General features: G+C 52.0%; 5 protein-coding genes across 5 annotated transcripts; 3 read left to right on the top strand and 2 right to left on the bottom strand.

Moving 5' to 3' along the window:
* Positions 1–311: 311 nt before the first annotated feature.
* Positions 312–737, bottom strand: GT037_009914 (uncharacterized protein; the record flags this gene model as incomplete). Its single annotated transcript, XM_038934961.1, has 1 exon — positions 312–737. The coding sequence occupies one exon, from the start codon at positions 735–737 to the stop codon at positions 312–314; it is 426 nt and encodes a 141-aa protein (XP_038782375.1).
* Positions 738–3,610: 2,873 nt separating this feature from the next.
* On the top strand, positions 3,611–6,469 carry GT037_009915 (area protein; the record flags this gene model as incomplete). Its single annotated transcript, XM_038934962.1, has 4 exons — positions 3,611–3,897; positions 3,986–4,409; positions 4,470–6,309; positions 6,360–6,469. 4 exons carry the CDS (start codon positions 3,611–3,613, stop codon positions 6,467–6,469), a joined length of 2,661 nt encoding a protein of 886 aa, XP_038782376.1.
* Positions 6,470–7,491: 1,022 nt separating this feature from the next.
* Positions 7,492–8,518, top strand: GT037_009916 (uncharacterized protein; the record flags this gene model as incomplete). Its single annotated transcript, XM_038934963.1, has 3 exons — positions 7,492–7,558; positions 7,804–7,870; positions 8,053–8,518. The coding sequence occupies 3 exons, from the start codon at positions 7,492–7,494 to the stop codon at positions 8,516–8,518; spliced, it is 600 nt and encodes a 199-aa protein (XP_038782377.1).
* Positions 8,519–10,534: 2,016 nt separating this feature from the next.
* Positions 10,535–12,406, top strand: GT037_009917 (ent-kaurene oxidase; the record flags this gene model as incomplete). Its single annotated transcript, XM_038934964.1, has 6 exons — positions 10,535–10,810; positions 10,861–10,897; positions 10,951–11,033; positions 11,096–11,180; positions 11,235–11,906; positions 11,982–12,406. 6 exons carry the CDS (start codon positions 10,535–10,537, stop codon positions 12,404–12,406), a joined length of 1,578 nt encoding a protein of 525 aa, XP_038782378.1.
* A 429-nt stretch (positions 12,407–12,835) lies between these two features.
* GT037_009918 (uncharacterized protein) lies at positions 12,836–13,242 on the bottom strand (the record flags this gene model as incomplete). Its single annotated transcript, XM_038934965.1, has 2 exons — positions 12,836–12,984; positions 13,044–13,242. The coding sequence occupies 2 exons, from the start codon at positions 13,240–13,242 to the stop codon at positions 12,836–12,838; spliced, it is 348 nt and encodes a 115-aa protein (XP_038782379.1).
* Between the last annotated feature and the right edge of the window lie 586 nt (positions 13,243–13,828).

The following is a 13,828-nucleotide window of genomic DNA, read 5'->3' on the forward strand; positions in this document are numbered from 1 at the left end:
CGTCAGCGACAAGTAAATCACGGAAGCAAGCACACGAGCAGGACCCTTTCCCGTCCGTTATCTCCCACGTCTTACCCAGATCGCCCCGTTTCCTCGATGGCCAACCGTTGTGTGCCCAACTGTGGATCGTCGCAGTCGCTCTTTCCCAAGAGCGGTCTCGAGGGCACCGTCCAGGGAATTCCCCCCGAATTTATCGAATATATCACGTCTAAATGAATCACGTACACGGACCCCCACGGGCATCCCGCGTTTTCGTATCAAGTAGGGACATGCGACCACAACCTTGCCTTACCAGCAGCCAATGTTTCAACTCAACCAAAAAAGATGTGCATCCGTCCTGGTCGCTTCTGACGACGGGGGGAGGGGGGCTGTGTTATTGCATTGCTAGCGGATCGGGCGGTTGGGTAGTTCCGCGTTTGTTGTGGATTTTGGTATTTGAGGATACTGCATGCAATCGGATATTGCGTGCTTTCGCAACGGACATTTCCGCGGTTCCATGGAGACACACGAAACACTAGAGACGGGCGGAACGCATAGCGACATCGGACCATCGTCGCTTCGTCGCACGCTGAAAAATCAGGATAAAGCCAAAGACCGCAGAAAGCAGAATAGCATGGTAAAATTGCAAGTGTGTTGAACGACATCTGCGTCTGTAGCGTGGCCCAAGTCGGTAATGCGGCGACAAGCGAGGTTAGAGCGGATTGAGTCGGGTTTAGCAAAGCGTCTAGGCTCCACATCCTTGCTGTATTGCGCTGCATGCAAGTCAGATGCAAGTAGCTTTTGGGGCTTGCATGAGACAGGGAATCACAGCTTAGGCCGCTTAACTCTCTGGGGCAACGAGCGTGGGGTCGTGCTGCTGCTCAATATCTGGTGAACCTTGTCTATGCATGGTGGTTCTGTCATTGATGAGTAAATACCTAGTGGCATCTTGATCCTTTGCAGCAGATGCATAATCACTGGATTAATTGTAAACGTATGTTCGTACCTTCCTGTCCTTCGGCTTTTGACATGTGAAACTCCACCGATTTGGTCAACATGGATCTAGCCGATCGTTTCCAGGTTAGCGGACGCGCAACACCGAACATTGGTGTTCGCGGCTGGTACTAGATGAATCTCAGCCCGAAGTAATGCCACGATGCCACGGTCGCGAGTGGGTAGATCAACATCTCCCTGGACCCTTTACTTTGGTGGGTAGCCCGGTGGGTACAAGCAGTTCGACCTGAAAAGCAATATGCTGCATGAAGTGAGTCCGCCAATTACCAGTACCATGCAAGGTGATATTAGGGACGACAAATGGCGGCTAAACCTGACGTTCGTTTGGGAAATTGAAGGGACCGAGAGCGAGAGAGATGGAGACAGCAACGGCGCGTCCGATCCACACGTACCGCATAAGTCGTCTCGAGATCGTTGAGACCTGTCGTTGCTAGTGAAGCGTGCAACGTAGTCAGTTGTCAGTCGAATAGCGTATGTTCAAGACTCCGTCTAGAAGATGAACCTGTCGAGTCTTCCCTGCTCTCGATGTGGCCCTAGAGATGGTTCGAGATCTTGAGCAGCACAATGTGCATATGTTCTAGAAGAAGAGGTAAGGCCGAAGACAGCGGCCTACAAGCTGCATGTTGTTCTCGACTTTACAGTTTGGTCGTCTCCACCGTCCGCGTCACCGTTGGATCTTGCAATGTCCTGGTATCTACCAGGCGTACGGATACAACTGCGGAACCGCAGAACGATGCTATTGTTCAGGCCCCCCAGGCATTAACTCGAGTGAAGTTGTGAACAAGTGGACTGTGGTAGCATTAAAGGATGCGCTGTCGGAAGGAGCGCCCGCTACCAACGGCGTCAGCCGCATTGTTGCTGTTGTTGAGCGCGCCATAACTTGGGATTTATCTTTTGGTACCGGCAGGCGTTGTCGGATGCCACTAGAAGCGCAGTTCGCTCTCCACCACGTGCTTTGGCGCTATGGGCGGTGGATCCGTTGTCGCACAAGCCCATCGATAGCTGTGGACCTGGTAAACAAAGACCCTGAAATTGTGAGGCTATCGGGAAATCTAGGAAAGGAAGTGCCGAGCGCGATAGAGCTCGGCACCATTCGGATGACATACTCCACAGTCGGGTAAACGATGGAGGTGTTGTAGGAAGTGTAGACGCGGTGAAAGCCCTTTTTTTTTCTCCTTCGGCGATGGTCACAAGACACAGTACTACTGCTCCTGTATAACCTACATGCAGTCGGCTGACAAGCTTCTCGTTGACGGGCGGCGAGGCACACTTTCCCTGAGTTGTAAATTACAGCCGCAGCCACTGCCTCGATCGACTACAGGTAGCGTGCTTCCTTGGCCTCAAGGTAGCGTAGGCGTACAGAATCGGCTTGTTGCTAGACGCTGTAGACGGTCAGAAGGAGCGGGTAGGCAATGCACAGGAGCCAATGGAGACGGGCTATTTATTCGCGTAAGCTTTTGCCGGCTGGTGTTGGTGGGTCGTAGTCGCGCAGTAGAACATGTCAAGAGGGAACATTGGCGAGCCTTGGAGGACAGTGACGTCCCGGGATCAGCGCTGTGCAGCTGGTAAGGTAGTTCTTCTAGTCCTTCTCGAATCAAGACACCGAGGGCCTAGGAACAGTCGTGTGTGTTCCAAGCTCAGGCATGTGTCTTGTGAGTGGTGTACTCGTGCCCATCCGGATGAGTGCAGTCCGATAAATTTCCCGCTCATACTTTGGCCTCCGAGACTCTGTCCGGGGTTCCCAAGTATTCTGGTAGCACGGTTCAGGCGGTCTCGATAGGAACAAGGGCGTGCATGCTAAGCGGCAAGGCAAGCATTCTCCCGTGCGGCCCAGGATGCCAAACCGCCGTCCGTCAATCGCATCTCATGTAGTATCCCAAGCGGGCCCGTGTCGCAGCAAATGCGTCAGGTAGACATGTCGTGTGCTTGCGAGTATTGCTTTTATGAGTCGCGCATTTGACGACACTGTGGAGAGGGGGCGAGAGCACTTGGAGGGCAGGGAACGCCCCAAACAGGACCCTAGGCTGCACGTCCAGGCATAGCCCAGGGATGGGCCTCTGGCTGCACGTGTGATTGGTGTCCGAGAGTGAGTGGTGGGGGCAGCGTGGGTGCCGAACGCTCCACACACTGCATCTCATTCTTCTCACCAAGGCCCAGCGTCACGACTCACGACCCACCCAGTGCCACCGGCTGTCCGTCGTATGCTGGAGCCCGCATCGCTGCAATTCAATTATTGCGCCGCTCACTGGTCCCGGGAGCGCGACAATTCGAGGCTTGTTCCCCGTGGGCGACATCAGAGGCCTTCCAATATCTATTCAGTGACCAGGCCGTTGTGTTGGCACTCGCACAGCAACCACACGCAAACATTACACGGGCTTCTGGAAGCCTACCACAGCGACTACCAAACATTACTAGCACTCGTCGGCCGCGCAGTCTGCCTGTCCAGCGCTCAGGGCCTACTTCGGCTGTGGTTGCAGCTGAGGTCCGCAGCTAACGTGGGGTGCGCCCATCCGATTCAGAGCACGCGCCGACCCAGCTACATCATCGCCTTCCTTTGAGAGGCACACTCACAATTACTGCCGCCCACCAAAGAGGGCACCACCCCGACTGCAAACCCATGGACTTTGCAACAGCAGCGGGCGCCATGGAGGTACAGTCGGCCGAAGACACGTCCAAGAAGGGCATGCTCCAGGATGCCATATTCCCAGCATTTGGCAACGATGCGGGCACGCCCAGCGTTGAATCGCCAGAAGAACTACAGAAGAACGATCCGCTGGGCACGCAAATCTGGAAACTGTATTCGCGAGCAAAGACGCAGCTGCCCAATGCAGAGCGCATGGAGAACTTGACATGGCGAATGATGGCCATGAACATGCGGCGCGCCGAGATGGATCGCAATAAAGGGTACGCATTTCGCCATTTGCTTTTGCGTCGCTACCACTGCGAGTCTTGTCGACGACCAGCTCAGCTAACTGTGATTTCTGCTGAACAGGCCCGCTCCGGATGCGCAAAACAATGAAATGATGCCGCCGCCGCCAACAAGTTCGAGCGCAAGACCGCCGCCAAGATCCGCTCCCAGCGGTATCGCCCAGCAGTTGAGGAAGTCGCAAGACCAGCAGGCGCAGGTACAAGTACACGCCAACTCACCCCACGACGCCATGAACCTGGACGATTTTATATTTCCCTCGTCCGTCGGCAGTCCTGCAGGCCTGTCGCCCGAATTGTCGAATGAGGATGCGGCTCCATTTAATCCATCTGCCCCAGCGATACCGATAAGAAAGCCGCATCTAGCCAACGACCATAATCTCTCCCTCGCCCGCGCCTCCGCCCCTTCAGTGCCTCCTGCTATCCACAGAGAGGATGAATTTGGCTACGTTCCGCGACACGTCCGCAAGACCAGCATCGACGAGCGACGAGTGAGTTCCTTATCTCTCTGCCTATCATATCCCAACAGAGCACAACTAACGTCTTATCAGCCTCCCAAGCGGCGCGCTGAAGCCTCTCCTCTGGTCCCTCCTGTCAACAGCATCATGATACCCACCGATGCCCAGGCCGAGCAAGACCTGCACCAGTACTCGCTCGACAGCCACTCCATGCAGCCCCCCACCTTCCCAGCCTCACAGGCACAGGTCCCCTTCTCCATAGACACCTTCTCTATGCACGACCAGGACCCCGTCATACATTCAGCAGGGCCCTACCAGCAGAGCTTCTCCGGCTTCTCGCCTGTCGGCTCGCCACTCATGAGCCACAACGCCTTCAACTCCAACATGTTCAACCAACACTCCATGGCTTCCTCCCTCAACTCCACCGACTACTACTCTCCACCCAGCTCCGCTTTTCCCTCCACCGTCTCCACTCCGCAACCCATACCCGAAGACAACCAGATGTACTTTGACAGGAGTGGCTTGGACATTCGCAACACACACGGCAGCGCCTCATACGGTCCTCACCGACCTTCCAACCTGTCGACTTCCATGCAGCCCCAGTTCATCTTCAACCCCGGTGGCAATGACTCCGTCTTCAGCCCTGTGACGAGCGCGAGCTCCTCACTGCCATTCTCAGCCTCGTCGTTCGGCCAGTCGAGTCACGTAGATCCGTCTCAAGTGCTCCACAACCACCTGCCGTTGCGCCAGCAGCATGAGATGCAGATGGGACGTCAAGAGAACATGTTCACTTTTGGCGCAGACTCAGACGCCGAAGATGACGAAGGCAGCGCGTTTGCAGACCGCACCATGCCATCACAAGATTACTCGCACATGGAGGACGGGTCACTTGATTTCAACAACGGCTACCAATGGGAAACCAATCTTTCGAATCAGTTCAACCCCATGCAGGCGCGGTATCCGGCCGGGCCCCCACGCAAGACTGTCACAATTGGCGGCACCGAAATGGTGCACTCACCGCAAGATCACTGGAGCCCTGGGGGCAGTCTTGGGCGGACGCATGGCTCGGCTGCCTCTGTAAGCGACATACGCAATCGAGGAAGCGATCCACGACGCCAGAAAATACCCCGCACTAGCTCAACTCCTAACGCTGCTGGAATGCTGCACCAGGGCATGCACGGCCTCGTTTCGTCGCCCAATTCGCCGCCAGAGTCTGGCTTTAATTCTGCAGCTCCATCACGACCTCAAAGTCCAGGTGGCTCAAAGCAAGGCGAAGGCGGTGCCCCCACAACCTGCACCAACTGCTTTACCCAGACGACGCCTTTGTGGCGGCGCAACCCTGAGGGACACCCACTTTGCAATGCATGCGGTCTATTCTTGAAGTTGCACGGCGTTGTTCGGCCCTTGTCGCTCAAAACCGATGTCATCAAAAAGCGCAATCGGGGTAGCGGCAATGCACCTGTAGGCACGACATCCACGCGATCTTCCAAGAAATCGTCCCGAAAGAACTCCATTGCGCATACCCCGGTGACGACTCCTACGTCCCACAAAGCGGCGGAGTCGGAGTCTCCAAAATCCACCGGCTCTGGCGCAGCTTCTGGTACCATGTCCAATGCTACCACCCCGACATCTACGAAACCGAGCGGTGTGGTTCCAATAGCTCCTGGTCCACCCAAGTCCAATAGTTCTGTGAATTTGTCTCAGACTCGCGGTGTCCCTGTTGCGCCGAAACGTGTTCGCGGTTCAAGTAAAACCGAGTCACAGGAGCTGGAGATGGCAGATGCGGACGACACGAATGGAAGAGCGCCTACGTTGCGCAGGAAGGATACTGCGATTGCGAGTCCCAGTCCTTTCCCGGGCCAGAATCTAGGCGCCCTTCCTATGGGTGCTATGGGCCAAGGCCTGCAATCATCTGGCCCTGCTGAATGGGTAAGTAATTCCGTGCTGAAGCAAAATAGTGCCATGCTAACAAATGTTTTACAGGAATGGTTAACCATGAGCTTGTGATCTCGGCATACCTGCACACATTCTTCACTGCTACCATCCACCACCAATTCCGAACACCCGATTTGGGGCCCTTTGTGGCTTATTAACGACCACTACGTCTGTTTTGCTTTCATGATGCAATTGGTGTTTGGAGTTCTCTATCTCTATCTCGAGCATGGTCATGCTAGGCCAACCTGCTGTCCTTTTTGTACACCCCGCCTTTGATACCTCAAACCCTTTCCGCGATGCGAGATTTACCCTTTGCAACGATAGACGCGGTCTGGCTTCCTTCTCTGTTCTGTTCTGTTCTTTTTTTGTGACATACCCTGTTTGCTTTTTTTCAGCCGACACCGGCCAGCAGATTGAGATGGAGGAGACAGGCGCTCCATCGACGAAGGCTACTCAGCATCATCAACCCGCTCTCTAATACCTGGTCAATGGAGGTGTTTTGGTACTCGTAACAGCGGCGCCCTTTGAAGCGGTCCCCTGCTTCTCTTATTGCATGAGCTTATGAGAAGAGACGAGAGAAGAGAGATATCCTGGAGTTCTTTAGTCTGTCCGTTACACCCGCGAAGAGGCATAGAATAAGGCAGTTACGCACCTTTCATGATGCTGAGTTCGACTCTGCTTTTGGCGCTCGAGTTTTACTGTACTGGAACGAATCTAGGTGGGCGCTCACAAACGTTTCGATTATACACAAAGGAAAGCACATAGGCAAGAGGCGTGTATATACGGAGACTATGGGTGTGCTTTTTTAGTGATATCCTTGATGACCGAATTGTTCTGGCGTAATCTTGGAGGGAACAGGATGGGATGAGCCAATGCTATCTTTTATGACTCTTCTGCGTATACGTGGTGCCTCTTGGTCTTGTGACATAAAACGTGAGTGATTTGGACATTAGGCAATGAGATGTCCATTCTCATTTCTTTATAAGTGGAACACGCAGGAAACGTTTATAAAGGGATGCCGGACATGCTGTTTCCGAGCCCCTCAGCATACGTCACACTTGGCTAAAATGCGGAGACATGTTCGACGTTGTCCCTCATCAACATACTTTCACATAACTGATTGTTACCATTGCACTTCGAATAGCGTGTAAATCTTCTAGTATTTGCAACTACGAACGATATGCCGAGAGCTCTGATACTGGTTGCAGATGGATCCGAGGAGATTGAATTCGTCACGCCTTACGACGGTACGTTGTCCGCCAACCTATAGTATGAGGCTGCACAGATCTTTCCAATTAGGCGAGCATAATTTGGTAGGGTCCTCTTCAAGACCTACCAGTTCCAAGTTCTAGCTTGACAAAACTGCACTGCTGCCTAGCTGTTGCACTGTCTCTGGCACCTCTCACAGCCGTGCGCGAGCATGGTAGAGTTATCTTCAATGATCTCCAAAAAGAAGCGAACACGTGGTATTTGATACTGATGCTCATGGCAGTCTTGACCCGCGCTGGCTTCGAAGTAAAATCAGCTGGTGTATCCCTCAAGAACAAGACTTATGCACAGTAAGTTCCTACAACCCCTTGCCCTCGTTTGTTCTCTAGTCGTCCTCCCGTATTCGCGCTCGAGAGTGACGGAAAGGTGTTGTCTCATGTTTGGTAACCGTGGTCTCACCTCCAAACACTTTTCTACCCTTCTCTTTGTTGTTTCGGGGGCGTGGATGGAAGTAATTAACATCATGTGTTAGCCTATCACGCAACATCCGCATCGTGCCCGATTACCAAGAACTCTCATCCGTTCCGGGATATGTGAGTGAGCATTACGACGTGTTGATATTGCCCGGTGGCGCACCAGGAGCAAAGACCTTTTGCGGAGACAATACTGTCTTGGATCTTATCAACGATTTTCGAAAGAAGGCGAACTGGGTTGCAGCAATTTGCGCCGCAACGACTGCGCTTGTTGCCGCGCATAAGAGGGATGATGGTACAGGGGAGGTCAAGACGACGGTTACTAGTCATCCGAGCGTGAAGGACGAGGTGGTGCAGGCTGGGTGGCAGTATTCTGAGGATAGAGTCGTGGTTGATCAACGTGTCATTACGAGTCGGGGACCAGGGACTGCAATACTTTTCGCGCTTACCATTGTGGAGGAGCTCTGTGGGAAGGAGAAGAGGGATGAGGTTGCTGGGCCGATGATTGTTGCTAAGACGCTTTGAGGGAGGATACATGTATTGTGGGTTAGTACATTTTGACGAAGATTGTGCTGGTTGACCGTGTGCGCTGAAGCGACCCAAAGGCAGAGTATTATGCTCTGATTGACACGGCCTTACCACGAGGCAGAAAAGATTTGGTACAAGGTAAATAGAGGATATAGTTAGTCGTTGGTTCTCTCGAAGACAGGAAACATGCGATGTATGTTGATACGTTAGAAGCAGCCGTATATTCGTTATATACACTAAAGCGAGAGAACTGCCGTACCGAGCGAGTGATCATGTACCAAGATTCAGACCTTTCGTGTGGTGCTGCTTTGGAAGGCTGCCACTTGCTCAGGTCTGATGGAAATAAAGCCAACCCATGCTCATATTGCGCACTGTGCTCCAAGTGCTGAACGGTACAGGCTTGCAAAGTTCCACAGCATACAATACATGCAATGAAACTGTTATCCGGCATTGTGTCAGCGGCTGATTGACACCGCTTGCCTCGAACGAGTAACTCGTAATTTGCGTTTCGGACCGACGATGATACTTGGAACGATTGGCGAAGCGGGGGAGTGATAATAGAGCTTGGAGTTTGCGGGGGATGTACGGACCGTGCTGAAACTTTGGAAGTGTGCCATGGCATGGGTGGTGGTAACGTTTAGAGAACAACACATCTCGCAAACTACGTCGATAGAGGCTGCTGGACCAAGGTCGTGGTTGCATCGCATGGTCTTGGTGTCGTATTGAAGCTGCTATGGGTGATGGCATTTCATCTCGGTTACTGAATACGCGGAATACGGTGAAGCGAAGACTGTACAGGGCTGCATTGACCAAGAGTCGCTGCGTGGCACAACGCGGTCATCACCATGGCGGTGCACATATCGTTATAGTACTACATGATGAGTGTGATCATGTGTCTGGCTCGATGCGTGGAGATATCCCTGAAACGGCCGTTGTGCTTGTTGAACGAACGATTAGTGGTGAGCATGATCGTTTCGTGTCGAATGTTGATACTTGCACGGGTCCTCTATAACTGATAGCATATGTGCAGTTTGCTTTGACTGGAGAAAAACACGCTGTGCTATGTGATCTTGGTCATTAAGTATCGCAACGCCAGCTCGACAGGCATGGTGTTTTATTTGTGGACTTAATGCTGCAAGCTTGGACTAGGATAACAATAGCTAACAGCACAAGCAGTCAGGCCTCGACTCCCAATGGCTTGGAGGGTGGATCGCAAAAAAAAGGAAAATTGCCTGTGGAGTACATGACAACTTGTGCGTTCGGAGGTTTTCCCATGCGAGGTGTTACAGCAAACCCCGCAAAGGAATCTAACCGAGATGGACGGAGAGCGGCAGAGGCGTCAATCGCAGCAGGGTCTCAGCTCCTTTCGTCTATCCTCGCGACGACACCATTGTTGCACAAACACTTCTTCGTGCGCGCACTGCAACGACACATCGCAACGTTGCCTACTTTTGCCGCCGGCACGGACGCGTGATGACATGTCGCTAGAGGAGGATTGCCGACATGCTTCCGCCGGAGCTTCCTAACAAATCTCTACCAGGAAAAGCTCCCCTAAGGCGACCACATACGCGTCATTAGAGGCTGTTTTGTATGCGCTCCGGTCGTATTGCAAGAACGATAATTGGATGACTTGCGGCAAGTTTATCTCAAGAGCTGCACTCAAGAGGCCACTCCGAAACGCAGAGGGAGACCCTTGGCTTAGTGATCGGCAAGGACCTTGCCTGAAACGCACTAGCAATCAAATGACGGCTCTTTGGCTAGCAGCCCCGTCGCCGGCACCTTCGAGTAGTCGGCTTGGACAGTGACCGTATATACCGTATGAACCGTATGATGCAGATCGCACCACGGATCCTAATGCTGGTAGACTGGGGACTGTTAGTGATAAAGGAGGACAATCACATTGTGCCGTCTTGCAGGTCAGACACTCTCTACCTACCCGTCCCAGACATCAAGCGTCAGCAAGGTCAGCAGTCAGAATTGGATATAGTGTCTACTTGACCGCTCGTCGCAAAGATGGCTAGCAAGCTTGAAAACGTCAATTCCTCTGTTACGCCTTCCACATCAGAGCCTACGACCATGGACCTCCTGAATCTCACACAGTTGACGCACACGCTGCAGACTGCAGCGATAGCTGCACTCATCTTCGCAATATGCGCATATGTTCCCAAACTCAAGCGCAAAGCCCAGTTGGGGAGTATCCCGACCCTCGACGGCCTCCAGGGCGGAGAGAAGCAGCGACAAGCATACCTCGCATCCGCGAAGAAGATGTATGAAGATGGATACACCAAGGTAATTTACCTATAGCTATATGGGGATACAGCTGCTTATGCCACTTTTAGTTCAAAGACTCGATCTACAGAATCAATGGAGAGAGTGGTATGTCAACCTTTCTGAAGTGCAACTATCGACCAGCACTCACTCCCCTATAGGCGAAGACAACGTTGTCGTACCTTTGAGCCTACTTCCAGAACTACGGAAACTTCCTGATGATGTCCTCAGCTTCCCTGAAGCTGTCAAGAATGCAAGTGGATAATAGCCATCGATGTCTCATTCAACAACGCTAATTGCTTACAGAGCATGGAAGTCAGATACACCAGACTAGCGGTCGAGGGATCCACAGCCGTCCATTCGGTCAGGTCTGACCTCACGCCCGCGCTAAGTAAGTGCTGACAGGTATGGTGCTTGCGAGGTAGGGAAGCTAATATGATGTCAGCTCGGTTGAACCCAGTCATCTGCTCGGAGGTCGATGCCGCAATTCGAGAGTGCATGCCCCCTTGTGACGACTACACTGAAGTCTACATCAACCAGAAACTCGTCGATGTCGTCGCAAAGGTCTCTGGCCGTGTTTTTGTTGGACCAGAGCTATGTCAGCACCCGGATTATCTCGACCTTGCGGTTAACTATACCCTCGATCTTATGGCTGCAGTCAACGCCTGCAAGAAACTCCGTCCAATCACGAAAGCTTTCTTTGCCCCTCGTACCCCAGAAGTTCGACAACTCCGCAAACGCGAGAAGCAACTGTCCGACTTCCTGCGTCCAATCGTGGAGGAAAGGATGACTGCGAAGTCGAAAGACCCCAACTGGCAGGCACCGGACGATATGCTGCAGTGGATGATCACACGTTCTGACGGTAAAGACTCAATCGACCAGATTGCTCATTTCCAACTCTCACTCATCTTCGCTGCCATTCACACCACGACTATGACCGTCACGAACATTCTGTACACACTCGCCGTCACACCAGAGTACATCGAACCCATGCGCGAAGAGATCCGCAATGCTATGGCTGACAATGGTGGAATCATCACTTCCCGTGCTCTGCAACAGATGGAGAAGCTTGATAGCTACATGAAGGAGGTTACGCGCTTTTACCCTCCTGGCGTCAGTAAGTCAAGCTCTGCCAATCCTCTCCCATACGCGCCCTCATGAAAGAAAACATGGCAACTAACCTGCCATCTAGCATCTTTCGGCCGCCGCGTTCTCAAAGGCATAACCCTCAGTAACGGCCAATACATCCCTGCTGGTGTTCTCATTGAAGTTCCCGCCGCGGCCATCTACCTCGATAGCGAACACTACCCGTCCTCTTCTGAATTTGACGGCTTCCGCTCTTACAAGCTACGTTCCAGCGGCAAGGCAGCGGATATTGCGCGCAACCAATTCGTCACTACCAACGAGACCAACTTGGGTTTCGGCTACGGACGCCATGCGTGCCCTGGCCGCTTTTTTGCTGCCAACGAGATCAAGATGATCTTAGCAAGGCTGGTTTTAGAGTACGATATTGGGATGCCGAACGGTGAGACAGAGAGGCATCCTAATATTGAGATGGGAAGACAGAGTATACCGCATCCAGGGAAGACGTTGACGTTTAAGAAGGTGCAGGTTTAGGCTTTTTCTGATGACATGAGGTTGTAGCATTCATAGCGGGTGACGAGTTGAGTGATTAGAGATATCTATACCTAATGCGCTGTTACTTGATATCAGGCCAAGGTATCCAACAAAACTTTGGTACTCAACATAATACAATACATGCGTTGCGCTGCAGTTTATCAGATGTCTACATCTAAGTACTTATCGCTATTCCTACCATTCCGTTTCCTCGTTGCGAACACCCCCAAGATAGCCCACTATCCTGAGGGTGCCCAATGTAATAGGTTTACCTTCTTCTCTCTGACAGCAATCTCTTTCGGTCTGCGCAAGTTTCTTTCCATACGTCCGCCCAAACATATTCGTACCTGTAAACTTCTTGCTCGTGTAGCCACCACATCTACTGCGCTTCATTGCCAGGTAACTTCATACGTGCTGTAGTCTAATCGTCTAGCTACGAGATACCGATGACCTAACGTCATCAACTACGACCACATCAGGGATTCCACATATATCAAAGGTGTTGTTTCTCTCCATAGAAGTAGTCGTAGCACTAGTTCTGCCTTTGATCGTAGGTGGATAATTCTGGGGAATCTTGCCTGATAAAAACAAAAGAGATGTTAGCTTCTTCTCTTTAGTCTTCAACTATGACATATATCAAGACCGCTTGAACATGCGTGTGGAAACGTACCGGTAACAGCATCACTTCCATTGTCATTGCCCCAGCCCACTATCATAATCGCTTTCCCCAGAAGCCATACACTATTCACCACAAGTATCACGCCAAGGAGGATGGAGCGGCCTGGAATATTGTTGATAGAAGAGACGCTGCCTTGAACGATGGAGGGCCCGTCCATTGGAACGAATGTTTCTGGTATCGTCGTTGTGGCGGTAGCGATGAAATGGTGCATGTTTGGACAGCTCGGGTAGGTGGTAAAATAGATGTATCTGACTGTGAGTCTGAGCAACAAAGAGAACGGATTGACGGTGTGATGGAAGTGAGAGTAAACGGGATGAAGTAAAATTTGGTGTTAGTTTTGTAGCGAATGGGTTTCGGTCACCGAAGCGGACTGCGATGATAAGTACCAAGGAACGACGACGGATCCTTCCTTTTTCGTTATTACATGAAGAGAGAGTGTGCCAACATGAAACTGCATGAATATTGTATCGTGGCTATCTGTGAAAGAAAAGCGATAAAAGTCTGTGGAGTTGTGTTTCGTCTTAAGCTCTGGTGAAGACGCTGTGACTGTCTTAGGAATGTCTGACTGAGAAACAAAACTCATCATCACGTACAAACTTTACAAGATGGGGGAAACAAGTCTAGGTTGCGGTGCCAGTGATTTGTTATCATTCTAGGCGAGGGAATGGTGGGTTTTTCGTTGTGGGTGACGGCATGCGCATAGGTTTGGCGAACGGATGTGTGGATTGCTCGATTGTTAGAAC

Source organism: Alternaria burnsii (assembly GCF_013036055.1).
Source record: "Alternaria burnsii strain CBS107.38 chromosome Unknown 701, whole genome shotgun sequence".
Taxonomy (NCBI): domain Eukaryota; kingdom Fungi; phylum Ascomycota; class Dothideomycetes; order Pleosporales; family Pleosporaceae; genus Alternaria; species Alternaria burnsii.